General features: G+C 45.9%; 2 protein-coding genes across 11 annotated transcripts in view; one reads left to right on the plus strand and one right to left on the minus strand.

Moving 5' to 3' along the window:
* NGEF (neuronal guanine nucleotide exchange factor) overlaps positions 1–4,007 on the minus strand; it is a 50,444-nt gene extending 46,437 nt beyond the window's left edge. For both annotated transcript variants that reach the window (XM_032698140.1, XM_032698139.1), the window contains exon 1: positions 3,734–4,007. The gene's annotated coding sequence lies outside the window, so the exon portion shown is untranslated. The remainder of the gene's footprint in view (positions 1–3,733) is intronic.
* The window catches only part of NEU2 (neuraminidase 2), a 36,757-nt gene extending 19,556 nt beyond the window's left edge, over positions 1–17,201 (plus strand). For 7 of the 9 annotated variants that reach the window (XM_032698143.1, XM_032698144.1, XM_032698148.1 and 4 more), the window contains 2 exons: positions 14,138–14,342; positions 16,068–17,201. In XM_032698143.1, coding sequence (XP_032554034.1) covers positions 14,138–14,342; positions 16,068–17,006 — 1,144 coding nt within the window. In that variant the 3' untranslated portion in view covers positions 17,007–17,201. Of the gene's footprint in view, positions 1–10,610; positions 10,716–14,137; positions 14,343–16,067 lie in introns of all 9 variants that reach the window. The other 2 variants (XM_032698151.1, XM_032698149.1) reach the window with 2 other exon arrangements.
* The last annotated feature ends 2,560 nt before the right edge of the window (positions 17,202–19,761 follow it).

Below are 19,761 nucleotides of genomic sequence, written 5' to 3' on the forward strand. Positions count from 1 at the left end.
TGTGTACGTATCTATGCATATACAAACACACATGTGCTCTCCTGCTGTGGAAGAGGAGCCAGCCTCAGTTTTAAAGCATACAGAAGAGCAGAAGTGGAAATCTGCAAGCCTTTCTGGTTTTTATTATAAGCTCTTAGAACTAATTAGATGAAAATCTGACCTCATTTCTATTCCTTTCCTTAAATTAATACACATGCAATGGTGAAAGTACATCTTTGCTTGAAGATTTTGAGAGAGTCCTGAGAAGTAAAATGGATAAAGCCCATCCTGTTCCTCTGACATCACTGACATATCTCTCTACTAACAAGAAGTCTTGGCTCTAGAGGAAGCCCCTTTCCTTTTCCTGCTGTTTATGAAATGTTTTTGTCCCTGATGCCATCCCATTCCTTATTTCTGCTTAGAAGATTCTGCTGAAACTGTTGCTAAGTAGCTGTGGTTTGAAACTCATGAGGTTTTCCAGGCTTATCTCTGGAAGAAAAGTGAATAATTAAAACCAAATCCCTGCATCTCCAGGCTGGGGGGAGTACACAAGCATCAGCTCAGGGCTTAGGTGCCAGTCACAGGATGCAGTTCCACAGCAGAAGGCACCAATGTACTGTGCAAGTCTGTACACGAGGCCTCAGCAGTCTGGCTGATGATCTCCCCTGTTTTACAGGCTTGCACATGGGAGTTGGGGGTCCTTGTTCCTTTTTGTTTGTTCTGTCGGCTGTGTGAAGCCTTCTAGCCATGGAATGGATATGCAACATAGAGCTTACACTAAAAAAGCCTCAATTACTCAGGTGTAGAAGCTTTAGTTTCCAATGAAATGGTTTAGTCAAAAACATGGTACGAGAACTGATGTCCTGGGCATAATTCCTGGCTGAAGGCAGAGAGGTTTGGTAATGCCAGGACACTCAGAAAAGGAGGATCAGCAGATGCCTTGGTTAAAGCTTTTCAAGGCAGACTAGTTAGTAAGCAGACAGGCCCAGTGTCCCTTGGGCAAGACAACACCTGCACTGCTCTTGGGGAAAAATATAATGATGCCCAGTTCTATTTCTAGATTTGCTGGCTGTGTGAGAGACACTTGTTATGGAAGAAATGAGCAGGGGTGGTTGTTTGAACTGCAGAGAGGTAAGAACTCAGAGGGGTTTTTATTTGAAAGCTTTCATGCAGAAGCAGGGAAAGAGAAGGCTGATTTTGTTGATCAAGAAATAGTAGAGCTCTCAGTTTTTCCTCCCTCAGTGGTTATTGGGTGGAGGGTCCAAGGAGTGCTTGTTTGGTGAATCTGCTGGCAAATTTGTAGCTGCAAGGGAGCCAGAAGTCAGTAGGACATCAGAATACCGTTAGACTGGTTACTGCTGGCTTGCAAACCCAGGCAGGTTTGGAGTGCTGCTATGCCAGGCTGTCCTTGTCAACTGCATTAAGCTAATTTCAGCTAATTTCAAACCTGACATAAGCTGATACTATTCTTACAGCCTGTTACTCTGACTGCAAGTGCCTTTAGTAACTCAAGAAAAGCAGTTGATACACAACTCTGGAAACTGTGCAGCAAACAGCGTGGGCTGATGCAAACTTCCCCTTCAGGAGGGCTCCTTTTAGGCCCCACGGGAGGACCTGGCAGGATGAGAATCTCTCAGGACCACAGCTCCTTCTCTCCTACTGCTGGGGGACTGGCTCAGGGTTTAGGTAATCCCACCCAACCCTCCCCCATGGCCTCTAGTTTGCCAGCTCCAGCCCTGGCCAGCACAGCCCTGCAGGGAACGGGGGCCATGGCAGTGCTCCAGCTCCAGGGACTCTCCAGCTTTGGGCCAAATGAGTGTGTCTGCAACCAGAACTCTGTAGCTCACTCCACCCAAGTGCTAGGAAAGATTGGCAAACCTTTCCCTGTTGGATCTTTCCTTCTAACAGCCCTTGTTACCCTCCTCTTCATCCCCAGTTTTTAAGCACGGAAATAGGAAGGCTGGGATAGGGGCAGTGACTCTCACAGGATCCAGGATTGGGTCCTGTGAGAGCAGATGTAATTTCTCAGCTCTGCTGCAGTTCCCTGGGCAATCTTGAGCATGTCAGAGTGTTTCCTGAGTCTTAGTTCCCCATCTCTACACTGGGATTGGTATATAAGTTTATGAACACTACATTTCTTCCACAGCCTTTTTTCTTCTGAGTTACTTGAGTAGGAGCTTAATGTAAGTACAAGAGCATGACATGAGATAGCCTAATGTGTTCTGAAGAGCCCTGGACAATACTGTAATTAAAGGAAAAAATGAACCAGTTTGAATATTCTTTTTTGGTTATTTTTCATTTGATGCTTTATACATTTCAGTCCCCAGGTGAAAAGCAGGCATTTTGTCTAGGTTTCTAGTTCCTCAGTGTCCCTGTTGTTCTTCCTCAGTTTCATTTGAACTGGCTGCAACTTCTCCTAAAAAAGGGTTCTTGTTTTAGGAATTGCTCCTTTTCGGAACAGCAAAGTGCAAGTTTTGCACCTTGAGTAACCTGCTTGACCTGGTTTTCATAGACATCTGTTTGAAAGATTTTGGATAGGAAAGACAAGGCAGGGAGGAGATGTGATTTCCAGATTGTTTTAGGCTTTACTGAGTCTTGTCAGTTTTCCTTATTTTAGATCTAGTGGGACAGCTTCCATGGGGTGCTGCTTGGAAACATGAAATATTTCCTCCAGGTGCTATGGTGGGAAAAATGATAATTGCCTATAGAAATCATAGAACAAGCTACTTTCAAAAGGAAAATCTGAGTGAAAACCCCAGGCACTGGCCACATACTCAGGGAGAGATGACAGTAATGATATAGTCAGAGAACTTTATATTGTCTTGCAAATGTCCTCTCCAAATTATAGAAGTGTGGGACAGTGGCTTCTTTTTCTCTGGGCTCTTCTTTCTGGCAGTTACTGTGGTGTTTCACACATACTTCTGTATTTACAGTTGGTCTTAAAGTGGATTGAATCTGGAAAAAATCAGCCCTGACTAAAATTTCTGTCCATCTCTTAAGATGGATGTCAACCAATTAGTACTTTTTGCAGGTTCAGTGAAATAGTTTAAATACTTTTCATTATTTTAGTGCAATTTCCTGCTTTCAACTAGATCTGGAAGGGACAGCTCCACTATAACGGTGGAATCCACTGATAGTTTAGGATCTCAAGAGCTGTCTTGTTCTTATGAAATCTGAGTCCTTGTTTACTTTGTGCATTTAAAAATATACTTAATTGCTGGGACAGAGTTCACAGCTACACTGGATTCCCAGCAATTGGTCTCCTGAGAGTGAAAGGAAAGATCGGCTAAGGGGAAAGATCAGCCTGGAGTTAAGAGGAAAACAAGCTGTTTTTCACATTTCCTGTCTTTATTTGTGTATTTTTTTTTAAAGCAAGATCACACATAAACGGTTGCCAGGAAAAATCACCACTTGTCCTGCCCCTGGAAAAAGACACGGTTTGGTTGGCTGGTTTGGGGGTGTTTGCTGTTTAGTTGGTCACATTAATGCTGCTCTGTGCAGGCTCTGACCAGGCTCCCTCCCTGGGATGGGTTTGGTGCCTGTCAAGTTGTGCCAGTGGCGTCTCTCCTCTCTGTCAGCCAGTATTTCAACAGTGTCCCAACTGTGCTCTCCCTGGCTTGCACACAGCTCCTTCAGAGTGGCTTTGCTTGTAGAGCAAAGTCAGTTCTTTCCTGGGCACTGGATTTGTGCCTTTGTTTGTGGCCTGACATTTCGTTCCTCTTCCAGTATCCCCCCAGAATAGGATTTTACTCACCTGACACTCAGGGGCTGAACCAGTCTCTCATTTGCCATCGGGATGAGGTATGTCCAAAAAGTCTGAACTAAGCTCCCCCAGGCAGTTAGAGATTTGCAATTCAGTAGTGAATCCAGAGGCAGGTATGTCCTACAGAAATTTGCAGTCCTTCGGTCCTTGTACCTTCCTGTCAGTTCTGCTTGAGAGTAAAGTTTCCCTCAAACTTTGTTTGCTCAGTTTCCAGAGTCACAGCAAACACAGTTTAAAGGCACGGCTTTCTCTTTACCCAGATAAGTTAGTACAAATATGCCCTGAATGTCCTTTGCACTGCTTGTGCCAAGGCTTAATGACAGGGCATTGTTAAACCTCCCATATAAATCTTTAACAACTGGGTGAAACTTCAGTCCAAATATGAAAACTCAAATAAGTGAAAACAGTAAATGGCATTTGCTTACACTTTAAGACCCACTGGCTCAGAAACTGCTCTTGCTTTACATTATTTACAGCCAGTTGAGATGAAAAGACCTAAATGTTTATGACTATTTTTAGATTGCCATTTCTTAATTTCATGTGTATTCACATACCTGGGCACTGGGGTGGATATAGCAGTGCCAACCTGGTTTTATTTTAAGGCCTTTTGGATCAGTTCATCCAAATTTAATAATTTCCTCCCTTGAAATAAATAATTTGATTTCTTATTCAGGTTGCTTGCTTGCTTTCAATGATTTGAATGTCCCTCTTCTGGGAGCAGCTTAGGCCCAGTGCTTCAAAGGAAGACAAACAAGCCTGTAATTGCTGTAGATACTTGTGCAGTGCTATACTTGAGAAAGAAGTTTTCCCTCATCCTCAGAAAACTCACTTGGTATTTTTAAGCCTGCAGTTGGATTGACTCTTACAAGAAGCATCACATCTCCTGCTGAATTTTATGCTAGTCTTTCCTTTGTTTTTTTATTTCTTTTTGAAGTTCACTGAACTTGCCAAGTCCCTTGTTCATCTCAAAATATATTAATTGTTCACAACATTACCCTATTCCTTTTAAAATGCCGCTGTGTGCCCAGCCTGCTGTGTGGAAGGTCAGATGTTCCTTGAGCTAAGCTTGGGTTAATCTGAGCTCAGTCATCATAGTTTCATGGTCAGCAGTGTCAGTGTCCCTTTATATCAGCTGAGGGCCTGGCCATAGCGGGCTGCCAGCAATTAATGCTGTAATGATTAATCAAGGTCACCATCAGACCTGCGCATTCCTGGTCCAAGAGCCAGCAGGACTCGGGAATGAGGGATGCCGTGGAATCTGGGCTCCTCTCTGTCGCAAGAGTTGCCCAGGGTGAATCTAGCTAGCCTTGTGCTTCAGACTGACTTACCTGAGTGTCCCAGCACTGCAGAGTACATGAAGCAAGGGACTCCGGTTTTATTGCTTTTTCCAGCCAGTAAATTGCTCCAGTGACTCCTTCTCAGTGTTGTTATTTTGAGAGTAAATAAATCCTACTTCTACAATCCCCTTTTTGTGTGTAAATCTCACCACCTCTCTTCCTTTGCTTCCCATAGATTGTGCCATTCAGTTTGTTACAAAAATAAGGTGCATTTATTTCTTTTTCTGTTCCAAATGGGCAAAAGTAAATGGGAAAATATAATGGGCAGGCTGTTTATTGGGTGTTGTCTCTCCCAGGGTAAGGCAGCTCCCCTGTGACAAACTCACGACTCACCGTGGAGAGTCAGAAGGCTCACAGGTCTTACAGGATATGGGCTGGTGCTGTTACGCTTCGGGTTGAGGGAGTATTTTTTGATTTAGTCCAGTTTTTTCCACAAGGTGAGGAAATAAGTTGTGAAAGGCTATGACTTAGTGGGAGAGAGACACTGGTAGAGGATTCTGTGCTTACTCCTGCTCGTGGAAATCAACAGTAATGTAACTGGAATGAGTAGGGGGTGAAATGGTGCCCAGTGAGTACCTGCTCCTCCTGCCTGCTGCTCCTGCAGTTGATGAGGATAGTGAGGTGCTGGTCTCAGATGTGCTCAGAGGCTCTTTTCCTTATCTAGAATTGGCACTAAAAGAAAGCAGTGAATGTTTCCTCATTCAGTGCACCCTGTTTCCCAAAGAGCTCTGCCATTAGCATCTGCCTGTTATATTCATAGTTATTATTACTCTGGCTTTTCCTTGTTTGCTTTTTTTTCGCCCCCTGACAGAGCAGACTTTCAGTCAGAGCTCAGGTCTATAGGATTTATCTCCTGCACCCTATTCCCCAGCACCTGGAAAGCAGCCCATGGTGTTTGGACTGCAATGTGCAACCTGGTGTGATTGGTGCCTCGCATGGTGTGACCCCACAGACCTCCTGGGCTGTTAAACAGCATCCCCAGGGCAGCAGCCACACTGCACTGCAGAGCGAGAATCCTGAATTACCTGGGCCAGCCTTGCCTTTTCATGGTGCCAGGAGTCAATGGGCACAGGTTTAACATTTTGCAAGGGAAATACACTGTGATAATTTTCAATGGACTACTAAATACCAACTCTTGTTTTCCTCCTAATTACTTTTCACATACACTCAGAAGCATTAGCTTCTGAATTCCTTTCCTCAGCCTCCATTTGCAGCTATTGCTGTATCTTTCCTAAGAGGTGGCACCCGAAAGTGAATGTGGTCCTCCAACTTCAAATGCTCCATTGTTCAGGATTCTGTCATTATATTATATTCTGCATTATTTTTATATCCTCTTATTAATGCACCCACACACCCCATTTGCATTTTTTAACCTTTTTAAAAACGTTTTCATTACAACAATCAGATAAGGGCAATGAAGTAAGCGTGGAACAATAGAAGTGAAGAGCTTGATCCTCCTCAGACTGAAACCTGTTTTAAACTTCACTGGTGACACTGAAAGGAAAGAAGGGGGATCAAGCTGTGCACATCTACAGAGGGACATCCACTTTTGAAACTTAATAAGGAACAGTTTTGTAGAATAGTTGCAGCACACAACATGTTTGGAAAAAGCGCTTTTATCAGCAAGGATGGGTTTTGCAGCTAAAGAACTGTGGTATGGGCTGAAGAGCAGTGCTGGAGCCTGGATGCTGGCAGTGCTTGGTGCTGACTGTGCAGGGAGGCAGCACAGGCTGCCCATGTTGACTGTGGCTTTGCCCTGCACAGGCACTGGGGTTCGCCCAGTTTAACCTCCCTGCAGGACTAAGCAACACACTCTTCGTTTTGGGAGTAGTTTGAGCCTCTGCACAGCCACATCTGATACCTGTCCTGAGGAGTGGGCTGAAGGCAGGGCACCCCAGCTGGCTGTAGAGGAATGTGTGGGGTCCTGCTTGGAAAGGAGGAGATGATAAAGGGAGATGAGAAGTGGCCTGAGGCACAGCCACTCTGCCATGTGCGTGCTGCCACCATAGCCCATGAAACCACTGCCACCACAGCAAGCACATCTGGGACTTCCACTCAGAAGAGATGGACAATCAGTTTTAAGCTGCAGCTGGACAAGGTGATTTCTACTAAACAAATGAGTATTTATGAGTTGTCTGGCTGCAGCAAAGTGTGTGACTCAGAAAATCACCCGAGTAACACTGCTGTTAGCCAGGGAGAGGAAAAAAGGTGAAGAAATCCATAAAGCAATAGCTCATGTCTGGCATTCTGGCAAACCTCACCCTAGAAGCCTCCTTCATGAATTGCTTCTGCTTTGGATTTTCTCCAGGAGTCACTGCTGAAAGTTAATATCTGGTGGATATCAGTGGCATTGTCTCTGGAGGGACTTTTCCTCACATTGATTGTTGCTTGATTCCAGGTAAAGCATTGAGATACAAATGCCTTCGGGCTTCTCTAGTGTGCCCCAGTTAGGCAGTACTTCACTTGCCCAGTTAGACAAGGTTCATAAACACGGGGTGTGGTTTTACAATGCAGCTAATTAACTCTGATGGCTAAGTGCCAGTCTGGGAGGTGAGTCTGCTCCTCCTGTCAACAGCTTTGAGCTCCTGCTCCTACTGCAGATTCTGCTGCTTGTTTGACTCTTGCTGACGCAGTCCAGGACGATGACCTAGCAGAAACTGTTCACTTTTTTCTTTATGGATTAGTGTTCTGCCAGACTGACATCTTCTGATGGCTTGCCAGGGTAAGATGAGCATCCGTGCTGGCACAGGAAGGGATACAGGGTTGCTCAAGAGAGAGGAAGGAGAGCAATACAGAAGCATTACATTAATTAAGGTAGTCAGATTGGTTGTAAATCCACTCCTTTCCGACTCTCTCTTTGGCTTGCACAGATCAACCACAGCTGCCATCAGTTGAAGAGATTTTCTTCCCCTTCTGTCATTACTAGCAAGATCTGTTTGCAGGATTGTTATTTTCATTTTTTCAGATCACTTCCAAGACAAGAAGTATTAATGACAGCAATGGAAACAGCAGAGAAGAGGAGAAAGCAGGGGATGCAGCTAGGAAAGGTCCTTTCTGACCTCAGTAGCACATGTGGTGAAATCATTTGCTTGGGTACTCCCAGCAGCTGCAGGTCCAGGCTTAAAGGCTCTAGGCCAGGCAGGGCACAACTGGGAGAAGGGGTGCTGCCTCCTCCTCTCCCTCAGCTGTGACCCCAGGCTGTGCTCTACCCTCTGTTCCTCTGCCTGACTCTTCTCCATAGCTTATTGCCTGCAGCTACTGTGATAGTTTGATCCTGGAACACCTCCACAGAGGCTCTGGGAGCTGCACCTGCCTGCACCAGCATGTCATTCCTGTGTCCCTGCCTGGGCTCCCCTGTGTTAACCCATTTCTTATCCAGAAAGAATGTGCTGGTGGATTGGAGGTGTGGGGAGCCAGGAGAGGAATGCTGGATTATCACAGCACTGTCACCTCCTGGTTATAACACTTTTGTGAGGTCTTTTGGCAAACTTTCCCAGGGATCAGGATCAGTCTGAGAGGAAGCACTGGGACCAGAGGGACTTTCCTGTCCTCAGCCCCAGGGCAGAAGAGGTCCAAGAAATAAGACAGCACGGGAACTGTAAAACCATTCGGAACAGCAGCTGCTCTACAGTGCTGTCAACCCGTGCAGGTAGAAATATGCTGCTTAATTACTATGATAATGTAAAAGTCTTTCCTTATTGTTTGTCCAGCTCACATGGAGCCACCCCTTATATGCAAAGCAGGTTTGCTATTTAAATGTCAGCTTGTGTATACATGCCAGCTCCTGGTTTTCTTGGGGATCCAAGACAGCTGACATTGCTGCCAACATAAATAATTTTACAGGTTGGAGATAGTTGGTAGGAGCGTGGTGAGCCTCCCTTTTATCTACTCCAATAGGAGTGCTTTTTGGTTCTGGTGGTTTGTTTTTATTTCCTTTTGACGTGACTTCCAGGAAACACAGAGTGAAAAAGGTATTTATTTTTCTTTTTTCTTTTCTTTTAAAAACAAACAAACAAACAAAGTTTTTCATAACAGGGACATTGCTAGAAACGAAAAAGGTAAATACAACATTTTGGAGGTTCAAGCAGGAGTGCAGTTTGTGTATTCCTCCATGAAACATATTTTAAGAAAAATACTACTGCTTCATGTAATTCCTCCCTATTGCTAAGAAAACCTCCACTCTAGGGCACAGGAGCTACTGCCAGGCTGAGCCAAAGCAGTTTGAAAACAGAACTTGGTCGATTGTTTAGGAAACCATGTAGTGGGGACCCTGAAAATCCCCATGTAAATGTGGTATGAAGTTTTTACCACAAGAGAAACTTTCTGTTTCTAGTGTGGTTAAAAAGTTTAATCCAATTGGCTGCTGGATTAAAGTAATTCCAGTTTTGTGTCTTTTTCAGTTTTGAATTCTGAATGTTTTAGTTTGTTTAACGTTTATTGTTTGACAGTTTCACTGATAACGTCTTTCTGACTTTACATTGAGGGCGATTTATTGGACTAAATAAATGTGTGTTGCCTGCTTGTTATGGATTTCTATAGCCTAGATTTAGTGTGGGGTCTGGTCTAAGGGCACAAGCAGGCTGGGGATGGAGCACTCCAGTGCTGGGCTGTGGCAGAAACAGGCACAGGCAGGCTGTTCAGCAGGGAGGAAGGGCTTCCACACAGGAATACCCTGAGGATCAAGGATTCGAGAAGCAAACCAGGTCTTCTGTTTCTTAGTCCTATACAACTGGAACATGGCTACTCCTGGGAGCCCTCTATGCCAAATCCCAGTGGAAATGCCTTATTTTCCTTTAAGTGAAACAGAGAATGTGTTTCAGCATAATGCTTAGTTGAAATGCTTTACACATTTGGAAAACACTGTAAATCCAGGTCTGATGTTGAGTACAGAACAACTCATCTTGGATTCTTGTGCTTACCTTGCAAAGCAGAGTTTTAGTTGGGTTTTGTATTTGTTTGTGTTTTTCCCCCCAACCCCTCCCTGAATGGGTTGTCTGTTTTTTTGGGACCTATCTGAAATCACTGAAGAACAAGCTGCCTGCTGCACAGAGTGTAGAGCTCTCTGATGGGGGGACCAAGGGATAGAGTTCAGCATATTACCTCATCTCTGCTGGTTTGTTTTTAAAGACACGCTGTCATTTCAGCTTGGATCTGAACATGTTAAGAACAGGTTTGTACAGAAGCTGAGGCCAGTGGAAATGTTATCATTTTTAGTCACTTGGAGAAGGGTAAAGTAAATAAACATGCAAGGGCTCATCCTGCTCTATAGACAAGTCCATGTGAGCTGCCCCGAAGGACAGATGAGGAAGGAACAAGTACCCTCTCCTGGTGTCTGCCAGCACCTATCCCTTACTGCCACTTGGGCTCCTTCCAGGCATTAGATCCAGCACAGATTCATTTGTTGACAACTGTTATTTTTTTTGACTCTTCTGGTGTGCTGGAAACAGTCTCTGCTTTGGAAATCATTACAGCTGTGTAACTTGCAAACTATGAGTAATGGCTTCCTCCAGTTTAACTCCCCCTTCTCTTAGTGTTTGCACTGTGCTCAGCCTTCCCTGTCTGCCTGGTCCTGCCCGGAGGTGAGGTACTGGATCTCGGTGCAGCAGCTTCCCTTGTGCCTTGGAGAGGAATTGCAGGTAAACATCATTCTCCCTGAACAGGACACTTGGCAGGGATAAGCCCGGGAAATGAATTAAACACTCCAGTAAATACCAAAATGACGAAGGGAATATTGGCTTAATGGCTACAAGATAAATTTCCCTTCTCCTCACCAGCACCTCTCTCATCTGGGAAGAGGTGAGGAGCTATGCTCTTTTCTCCTAGGAAAAACTTACCTTTCTCACTCTTTTACCTCAAAAAAGTACAGCTCACTCTTCTCTCCAGGGTCATTGAGTTGATGCAGATCTGAGCAATTCTTGTCTTCTTGTGTACAGCTTTCCAGTCTCCTGCTTGTGTTTCAGGCCTTTGTGTTCCAGAAGTTTATCTTTTTTTTTTTTTTCCCCAGTTATAGTTCTTGGTATTTCAAAAGATACTGCTGTGATCTACGAACTTTGCCAGTGTCCTGGCCTGCAATACTCTCTTCTTCCTTGCAGGCCAGGCAGTGCTATTTCAGTAGGGTTTAGGAGCAGAGTAGCATCATGGACATGTGCATCCTCTGGCAATTTAGCCTTGGAGGGACTGGTGTGTCTGATTTGAATTCCTGCAGTGCTGGAGGATGAGCTTTGGAACACTCTTCCTGTGGCTGTCCTGTCAACGATTTGCCAATTTTACTTCTCTTTTATTCAGGAGGGTCTAGTTAGTGGGGTTGCCTTTGAAAATGGGTAGAGGTCAAGAGAAAAATCAATTCCTTTCAGTTGGCTGGAGAAGTAACTAAAGCCAGCACTATTTCTTTCTTTAATATATAAATATTAAGAACTTTAAGTTTATTTAAAGATCCTGCATTTTGGATTCTGTGTGAAACTCAAACTGTTATGACTCAATCTCTGCTTGAGGATCCACGAGGCAGAAGGCAGAAGAAGCTGAATACTGACTTTAACTGTGTTTAAAAAAGGATGGAAGAATTTCTCTGCAGATGGATACACAGTGTGTATATACATGCATCCAGCCATAAGAGCCACACTGTGTCTAGGGAGCACATATACAAGTGTGTGTATATGTGTGTATGTACACACACTCACACATACCTCTCTTTAGTCTCTGGATAGATGGAGAAGTCACTTGGTTCCAGTATTTTCCTTGATCATAGTTGCGGGTGCTGTGTCCAGGAGCCTCAGGCTTGTTTCTATGGCAGCTATTCCCAGTTCAGTGAGTTCCTCAATCCCCTTTTGGCAATAAGGGGAAGAGTGTTGTGACACTCACACTGACTGTGTCAAGGAGGGTTGAGAGTGTGGGCAGAGGTGACAGGCTCACGTGGGAGGGACTCAGGTGCAGCACGGCCTCCTGTGGCACTGGTCTGGATTTCCATCAAGGGCTTCATGGCCCAGATCTCTCTTTCTCTTTCTACCTCTCCTTTATATTTTTTTTGGTTTCTTTTCCTTCCCTCTTGCTCTGCCCTGAAGCATGACTGCAGTATCAGAACAGCAGACTGCAGTACCATGAGCAGGAACACCAGGGAACCTGTGCTGCACTAGACAGGCTGACTAATTCCCTTTAAATAATCTCCCTTTAAATAGTCTGGAAGCACGCTGGTGAGTTCTGTTTCAGGCGCCTTGAGCACACAGCCACGGCTGTGGGCTGTATAAATAGCCACAGCCATGCTGGGAAGTAGTGAACAGCACAGCTATTTGTTCTAGGAGGGTCTTCCTGCTTCCTTCATGTTACTGCCTGGATAGCTGTGAGCCAGTTCTGGAAACATTTAGTACAGCAGCGGTGAGGTGACAGTTGGTGACAGTGAGGAGGGAGCAGCTGCTCCTGGGAGATGGACTTCCCTCTGCAGTGGCTTTGGATCTGAGTGGCAGTGGGGCTGTGGGACTGGAGTCTGTACAGGTCACTTTAGCTCAAACAGTGCAGTTCAGACCCTTCTGAGCAACGCTGTGAGTTCAGAGATCTCGCTGGTATTTATAGCAGCTGCAAGGCAAGAGCAAGGAAACACTCCCTGTCTGGCTATGGATCTGGAGAGAGTGTAATGTGATGGTGCTGTCTGAGGAGGATGAACTCAGCTTATCTGTCCTGTCCTAACTCAGGAATCAGCACTGCAAAACAAAACAATTTAAACAAATTGTGGACCTAGTCAAAGTCCTGGCTAATACAAGCTTTCCTCTTAAAAATGGAAGAGTGCAAACTATTCTTCAGGAAGGTACATGCACTCTGCAGCTGCCTCCACAGCTGGTCTTGAATTATCAAGGGAGCCTTCAAAAACACCAGGATCTGATCCATGTCCAATAGCTACTATAACACTCTCCAAGACTTGGATAAATAGGAGAATCCTCAATGAAGAGTGCAGCAAGTCTTACCTCAGCTGAGGTAGGAGGCATTTGAATTTCTTACTCATAGTGTATTGTCATCTTCTCCCTGCCATCCTACCCACTCGATGCGTCAGAGATCTAAGGCTTGATTTTTTTTAATATTTATTTTTCTTTTTTTTTCTTCTCCCCTTCCCTGCTGAGCAAGGGATATCCAAGCCTTCAGTTTCTGGTGTATCATGTCAGAGACATGTATTTTCCTTCTCTCTTTTTCTTTTTTTTTTTTCTTATTTTTGCCCCCATCTGCTCAGAGACAATTCCCTCAAGCCCCACCGGGTTTTTGCCAGGGTAGGTTGGCACACAGGAGGAGCTCAGTGCAAGAGGACAGTGGGCTGGTGGGTCTTGGGAGAGGAACAGAAACTGTGTGGGGCATAGCACAGACCAGGTACACAGAGGCAGCTTCCCTAAATTCTCCCTAATGTTTGCTTTCCTTCGTAACATTGCTTTTAAGTCACTGTAAAGAGGACAAGGTTTTCACCTGATCAGAAGTGCCACCCAAAGCTATGGGACACCATTCAGACTGTTCTTTAATCTTACAGAAGGAGGGAAGTTCTCTTCCTTTCTTTATTCGTGCTCAGTGCTTGTCATCCCCAAGCTGGGGCACAGCTGAGGTCAGGGATTGCCTCAGTGTGTCATTTATATGAAATTTTAAACTCATATTTAGCAAAGCAGAAGTTCTGTGCCAGGTTTTGGATACACCATCACCAGAGACATTAATGGTCTTCTGAGGGTAAGTACTACAATGTCTTATCATCAACAGTCTTCTGAATTACAGAGTAAACCCACAGAAGTGCCGCCTGTGAATTTAATTAAAAAGACGAAACAAAGCACAGCTTTTTTATTAACTGTATTTAATGCACTTGCCTTGCAACACTCCAGCCATATCAACCAGGCTGCTCCTGGGGTAAGTCTGGCCTCAGTTCCAGCTACTCTGCTACATACAGGTTCTCTTTGGAAAAGCAAAAGAAAAAGACAGAGCTGAAAGTAGCAGAAATTGTTTCAATGCAGGACAGGCCCCACTGAGCAAGAAGAGCAAAAAGCAGCACCCCATCACATTTTGCTGGGACAAAATGCAATGTGCTTTGTCTTCCCTCCAGCACAATGGCTTCGTTCCCTGTCTTGGAGCAAGAGACGTTGTTCCGGAACGGTACCTGGAGCTATCGCATCCCAGCCCTGCTCTACCTGCCCCGGTTCAGCATGATCCTGGCGTTTGCTGAGGAGCGGGAGGATGTGGTGGATGAACACGCCAAGCTCATAGCGATGCGCAGGGGCGCGTACGACCCCAGCACGCACCACGTCCAGGTACCAGTGTGGGGAGGGAGCGGGGGCACTGCCCACCTGTGCTGCTCACATGGCTCCACAGCACTTCAGTGGATTTGCCCTCTTGCTGGAGGGCAGGGCAGCTTCTCCTCCCCAGTTACAGGAGACAAATCTGCCACTAAATAATGCACGTGTTGCTAAAAGTGCTGGGATTCAACCCTGTGACCGGGCAGCTGGTGGGGGGACTAACAGGGGGCAGGTACAGCAGATACTCCAGGAGAGGCTTTGGACCCATCACTGGGGATGGGGATGCAGACAGAGAGAGGAGACAAAAGTCCTGTTGTGGCAGCCAAGATGTGGAGGAGAGGCAGAAATGGGGAGAGGCACAAGGACAAGGAGAAGTAAATTAGCCATCAGTTACTGGGTTTTTTTTGTTTTTAATTCATCATCTTAATACTAATTTCTGGTTTAAAAAACAATTGAGAACAGCAAGTCTCCCCACGCAAAAGAGCGTTGTCTGGTGTGTTGGTGCCAGGGAATTGGCTACTTTATTAACCTACCAGTTATTATTAACAGTTATCCTGCTGGGTGGCTGGGGGTGGTGGATATTCTATTTATAGTAATTTGTTTGCATTTGCAAAGGCATAAATGTGTTGGGGGGAAAAAAAGTAATTATATTTTTGTATTCCAAACCTTCATTAGTTGTCTTTGATTGTACACTCCTAAGAGCTGGATTCTGCCTTGCAGAAGCAGCCTCTGAGCACATCTGCAGTATCAGACCATTCAGGTTGCATCTTGTGTAACTCTCTGTAATTCAGTTAAGTAGGACTCAGTTGGTCATAAACTTAGTCATTTGTGTTCACATGTTAGATTTTCTTAAAATGGAAATATTAAATATTCAAGAAAAGTTAATATAGGCTGAATAGACAAAGAGAAAACATGATCAAAAAGGGTAATCAGCAACTCAGGGCAGAAAAGCGAATTAGTATAATCTTACTGGAAACCACTGCTTCTTTTACAAAGCCAATAACACTATTTAGGCATAATTTTCTAATAGCAATGTTAGTGTTAGAAATGTGATTGTGTTAGGTGTTATTCATTTAAAGAAAGACAGGGCTTGCAGGGTAGTTATACCTGCTCTTTTCTGAATCAGACAGCTCAGGGCCCAAATCTCCATACCAGAGCATGGACAGCCATGCAATCAGCCCAGCAAGGGTCCTCAGTGTAGGCTGGGATGCCCATTCACACATGGATCACAGTGGAGGAATAGGAGTTTGAATGGAAAGGAATTTGTCAGCACCCAGGATACTTGCAAAGGGCTCGGGTACCTCTGTGGCCTCTTAAGAAGCATTGACACAGCACAGTGTCTGTACCAGCACACTTTGACCACTGGCCACGTCTGTGCCAAATACGTATTTGTGAGAATTTCTGACAATTCAGCTCCTGTAGCTTTTCAGACTGCGTCATCAGTCACCAGCTGCACTGAGGTACGGAGCTGTCAGCTCCTCAGGGAGTAGTAATTAAAAGGGACATAACCCACCTGCTTGGTGACGTGCACGTGCTTTGTGTCATCCAAAGAATTTTCACTTACCTTTGGTGATGCCAGATTATTGGTTTCCCATTTCTTGCTCTATCCACTAACCTGCTTCTCTTCTGTTCTTCCCATGCTTTTCTGTAACTTTTGTCCAGGCATCCTTGCACTCTTAGCTTGGATCTGTTTGTAACGGTGTGTTTCGTTCTTGTCTCCCTTCACGTGGGCCCTGGCAGTGGAATAACATGGAGACCATTGTCACTGCACAGCTGAAAGACCACCGATCTATGAACCCCTGCCCGGTTTACGATGAGGTCTCCGGGAAACTGATCCTGTTCTTCATAGCTGTCCCAGGAAAGATCTCCGAGCAGCATCAGCTCAGGACAAAGATTAACCTGGTACGCCTCTGCTACGTCACCAGCATGGACCAAGGGCGCACCTGGAGCACTGCCCAGGATGTCACCGACGGCACCATCAGGACCGAGTACAAGAACTGGGCCACGTTTGCGGTGGGGCCGGGTCACGGATTACAATTGCTCAACGAGGCCCGGAGCCTGGTGATTCCCGCCTATGCCTATCGTATCTTGGACCCTAAGCAGCACCCCACCCCTCATGCCTTCTGCTTCATCAGCTCTGACCACGGCACCACGTGGGAGCTGGGCAACTTCGTGGGCGAGGAGAGCGCGGTGGAGTGCCAGGTAGCGGAGGTGCACACCTGTGGCAGGAAGGTCCTGTACTGCAACGCGAGGAGCACCAGGGGAGCCCGAATCCAGGCCGTCAGCTACAACCATGGGCTGGACTTCGAGGGAGGCCAGCGGGTTGAAATGCTAGTGGAACCTCCCTTTGGATGCCATGGAAGTGTTACTGCCTTTCCACCTCCCCCTGATGCCAGGTGCCAAGACAGTTGGTTACTGTATGCTCACCCTACAGACCCCAAGGGTCGAAAAGATTTAGGAATTTACCTCAACAAAAGCCCTTTAAATCCAGCACACTGGACAAAACCCAGCATCCTCTTCAGGGGCCTGTGTGCTTATTCAGATCTGCAGTACATGGGCGTTGGACCCGATGGCTCACCCTTGTTCTCCTGCCTCTTTGAATACGGGACCCGCCGGCAATGCGAAGAGATGATCTTTGTCATGTTCACCTTGAAGCAAGCCTTTCCCTCAGAGCTCTGAGTCTCAAGCCTTTCCCTCAGAGCTCTGAGTCTCAAGCCTTTCCATCAGTGTCCCTCCAAACACCACCTTTGCCGATACTTTTCACTGTCACTTCTCATCTTTGAGCAGGAGGTTTTTTGTACTCCTGCCGCACACTTAGTTTGGCGTTGGCTTCCGGTGTCTGTAGATTATGAAGTCTATTAAATGTACCAAAACGTGTTTGGGTTTGTTTCCTGTTGTCTGTTCTCCCTTTTTGCCTTTCCCTTTGGCTGCCTTTTTACACATCCCGTGCCCAAACCAAGGTGTGACCTTTGTGTGGGGCTTCTCGCCTTGAGGTCTCTGATAGACTGGATCAATGTAACACTGCTGACAGCGTTCCCAGGGACTGCCTGGGAACAGATGGCAGCAGTTTTATGCTGAGTGGTATTTAGTAAGTTGTGGAGAAAGTTCTAGAGAGGGCACTGGGCTTACTGCCCTATATCTGGTGTCACCTTCTTCGGGACACTGCTTTGGCTCTGCTTAGGAGTACTGCTTCTCACAGACAGTGTAGGAATGTGGCACCTCGAACTTTCAGGGCTTGCTGGCTCCTTATTTCAGCAAGGCTGTGTGATGTCTTGCTCTGGGGATATTCCTTGCCCACTTCTGCAGTTCGTTTGGGGTTGCCTTGCTGAGTTCCCAGGCACCCCAGGGACTTCTGTCAAACTGAACCTTCTCCTTACTTCCCATGCTGTGTCCTTGCTTACTCGCCTTTTTTGCTCACACTGCGCTGACAAGCTGCAGTTTCTCTGTAAGAAAACCAGAGCCTTGTGTGCTCTAGCTGCTCCCTCTCCCTGGGCAGTGGCAGTAGGGGTCATGGAGGTCACCAGGACCCTTCCACGTCTGGGGACAGGACAAGTGGCCGAAATGGCATTTTGCCTCTATTGGAACTGCAGGATCAGGACAGGTCTGCAGAGGGAGCTCCCAATTTAGAGTCAGGAGGGGAGATGCTTGCTGGTCTTTCTAACACAAGTATGATCCATGCAGCTACTGCTTCTATCGCTGGCAACCCCATGTCTTCTTGTTACAGAGTATTACTGGCATATGAGGCAGTATGTCAAACAAATAACATTGCCCCCCTTCCAGCAAAAAAGCACCTGTGTCAGAGGGAGGGGACCTGACCAAGCCCAGAGCAGCATGAGAACACTCAAACTGGAAGGCTTTCCAACATTGGCAGATTTTCAGCAGATTTCTGAAGGAAAGCATTCTAGTTTTGGTTAGGGAGACGCTATTTCTGAGGCTCTGGTGTGGTTTGAAAGGAGGCTTTATACAGAGAGCAGACAAGGGACCCACCAGAAATGAATGGGTACCAAGGGAGACATGTCAGAGCAGGTGGAGCTAGGAAAGTGTTACCTATGCCTCTGGACAAAATTCTGCTTTATGAACCAGTCTGTGCTTGTTTGCTGGGTGCTGTATCCTGTGTGTGTGCACGTGTGGAATGGCTGCAAGGAAAATATGTTTGTTTGCTCTATTGGTGTAGAATAACACCTGCTTTCCAGAGTGCTCTCAGAACACATCCCCTTGGAGAAACACTAGCAAATCCCATAGGATCCTTGGCACTGTCACTGCTCAGGTCTGCAGGTCCCTGTTTGCTCAGTGCCCCTACCCTGTACTTTTACTGCTGGCAGCTTTCAGGGGTGGTGGGAGAAGGGGCCCTGATTTTTCTCACTATCTGAATTTGTTTCAGGACACCTGGAGGCTGCAGGTACCAAGAGAGTAATGAGATCTCATGACCTTCACAGATAACCTGTAATTTGCCAAGCCCTTCCCAAGCAGCAGGTCAGTAACATGCTGGGCTGGCGTAGCAGGGTGGCTCAGGTAGCCAGTACTTTGTGGGTATTACTCATGTGCTCTTCAGATGTAGGCCAGAGCCTAAATGCACCTTTGTGGCCAATAGCCTGTCACTGATGCCTAATGAGGTACTGGTATATTTAGACCTCAGCAAAGCTACCTGCTGTCCTATAGATTTTACCTCCTCGTCAGGTACTATGGAATACTTTTGTTTCATGACATGGAAATGCATATTTAAGAAGTTTTTATCTGGTCATGCCTGGCAGCTCCCATGATGATGCAGAGTGGACAGTCTGGCTATACGTGGGGGGTTGTGTGACCAGTGTACATCTTGAATGGTGCCACAGACAGTCTTTATTTACTGGTTCTGGACAGGCTGGTGAGTTGACAGCCAGCTGGTACAATACTACCACATCTGTAGCAAAACCAGTTTATTGCAGTGTCTGAGAGATAGGGTATTATTTCAAGCTAACGAGCCATTAGGGACCACAGAGCTGTTTATGTTAGGGGATTGGGATTCACCTTTTGAGCAGCTGGAGCTGTATTGTGCTTTCTTTTACAACTAAGAAATACTCACAGAAACCAGCCTGCACATCCAATTGCCACAATCATCACATGTATTTGGATCCCTTTGCCTTGTTTATGTCTCAGAGGAGTTGTGTGTGGCTGGACAAGGGATTTGAAGGAAATAGCAGCTAAAATCTGAAGTTGGTGGAGGGGTGGATAGGAATTAAGTATACACCTAAGTAGTCTGTCTAACAGCTAATTAGATGTCTAACCAGGAGTTGTACCTGCTACCTTGTTTAGCTTGCAGAAGATCAGGAGAAGCTTTCCAAACACAGTTTCATTCCAGCAAAACTCCTGGGGTGATCAGCAGCTCTGTCCACTCTGCATCCAGACATGTGTCCATTGCATGGAGAGCCCTGTGAGGCCAAGCAGTGGTTTAACA

This window comes from Chiroxiphia lanceolata, chromosome 10, assembly GCF_009829145.1.
Source record: "Chiroxiphia lanceolata isolate bChiLan1 chromosome 10, bChiLan1.pri, whole genome shotgun sequence".
Taxonomy (NCBI): Eukaryota; Metazoa; Chordata; class Aves; order Passeriformes; family Pipridae; genus Chiroxiphia; species Chiroxiphia lanceolata.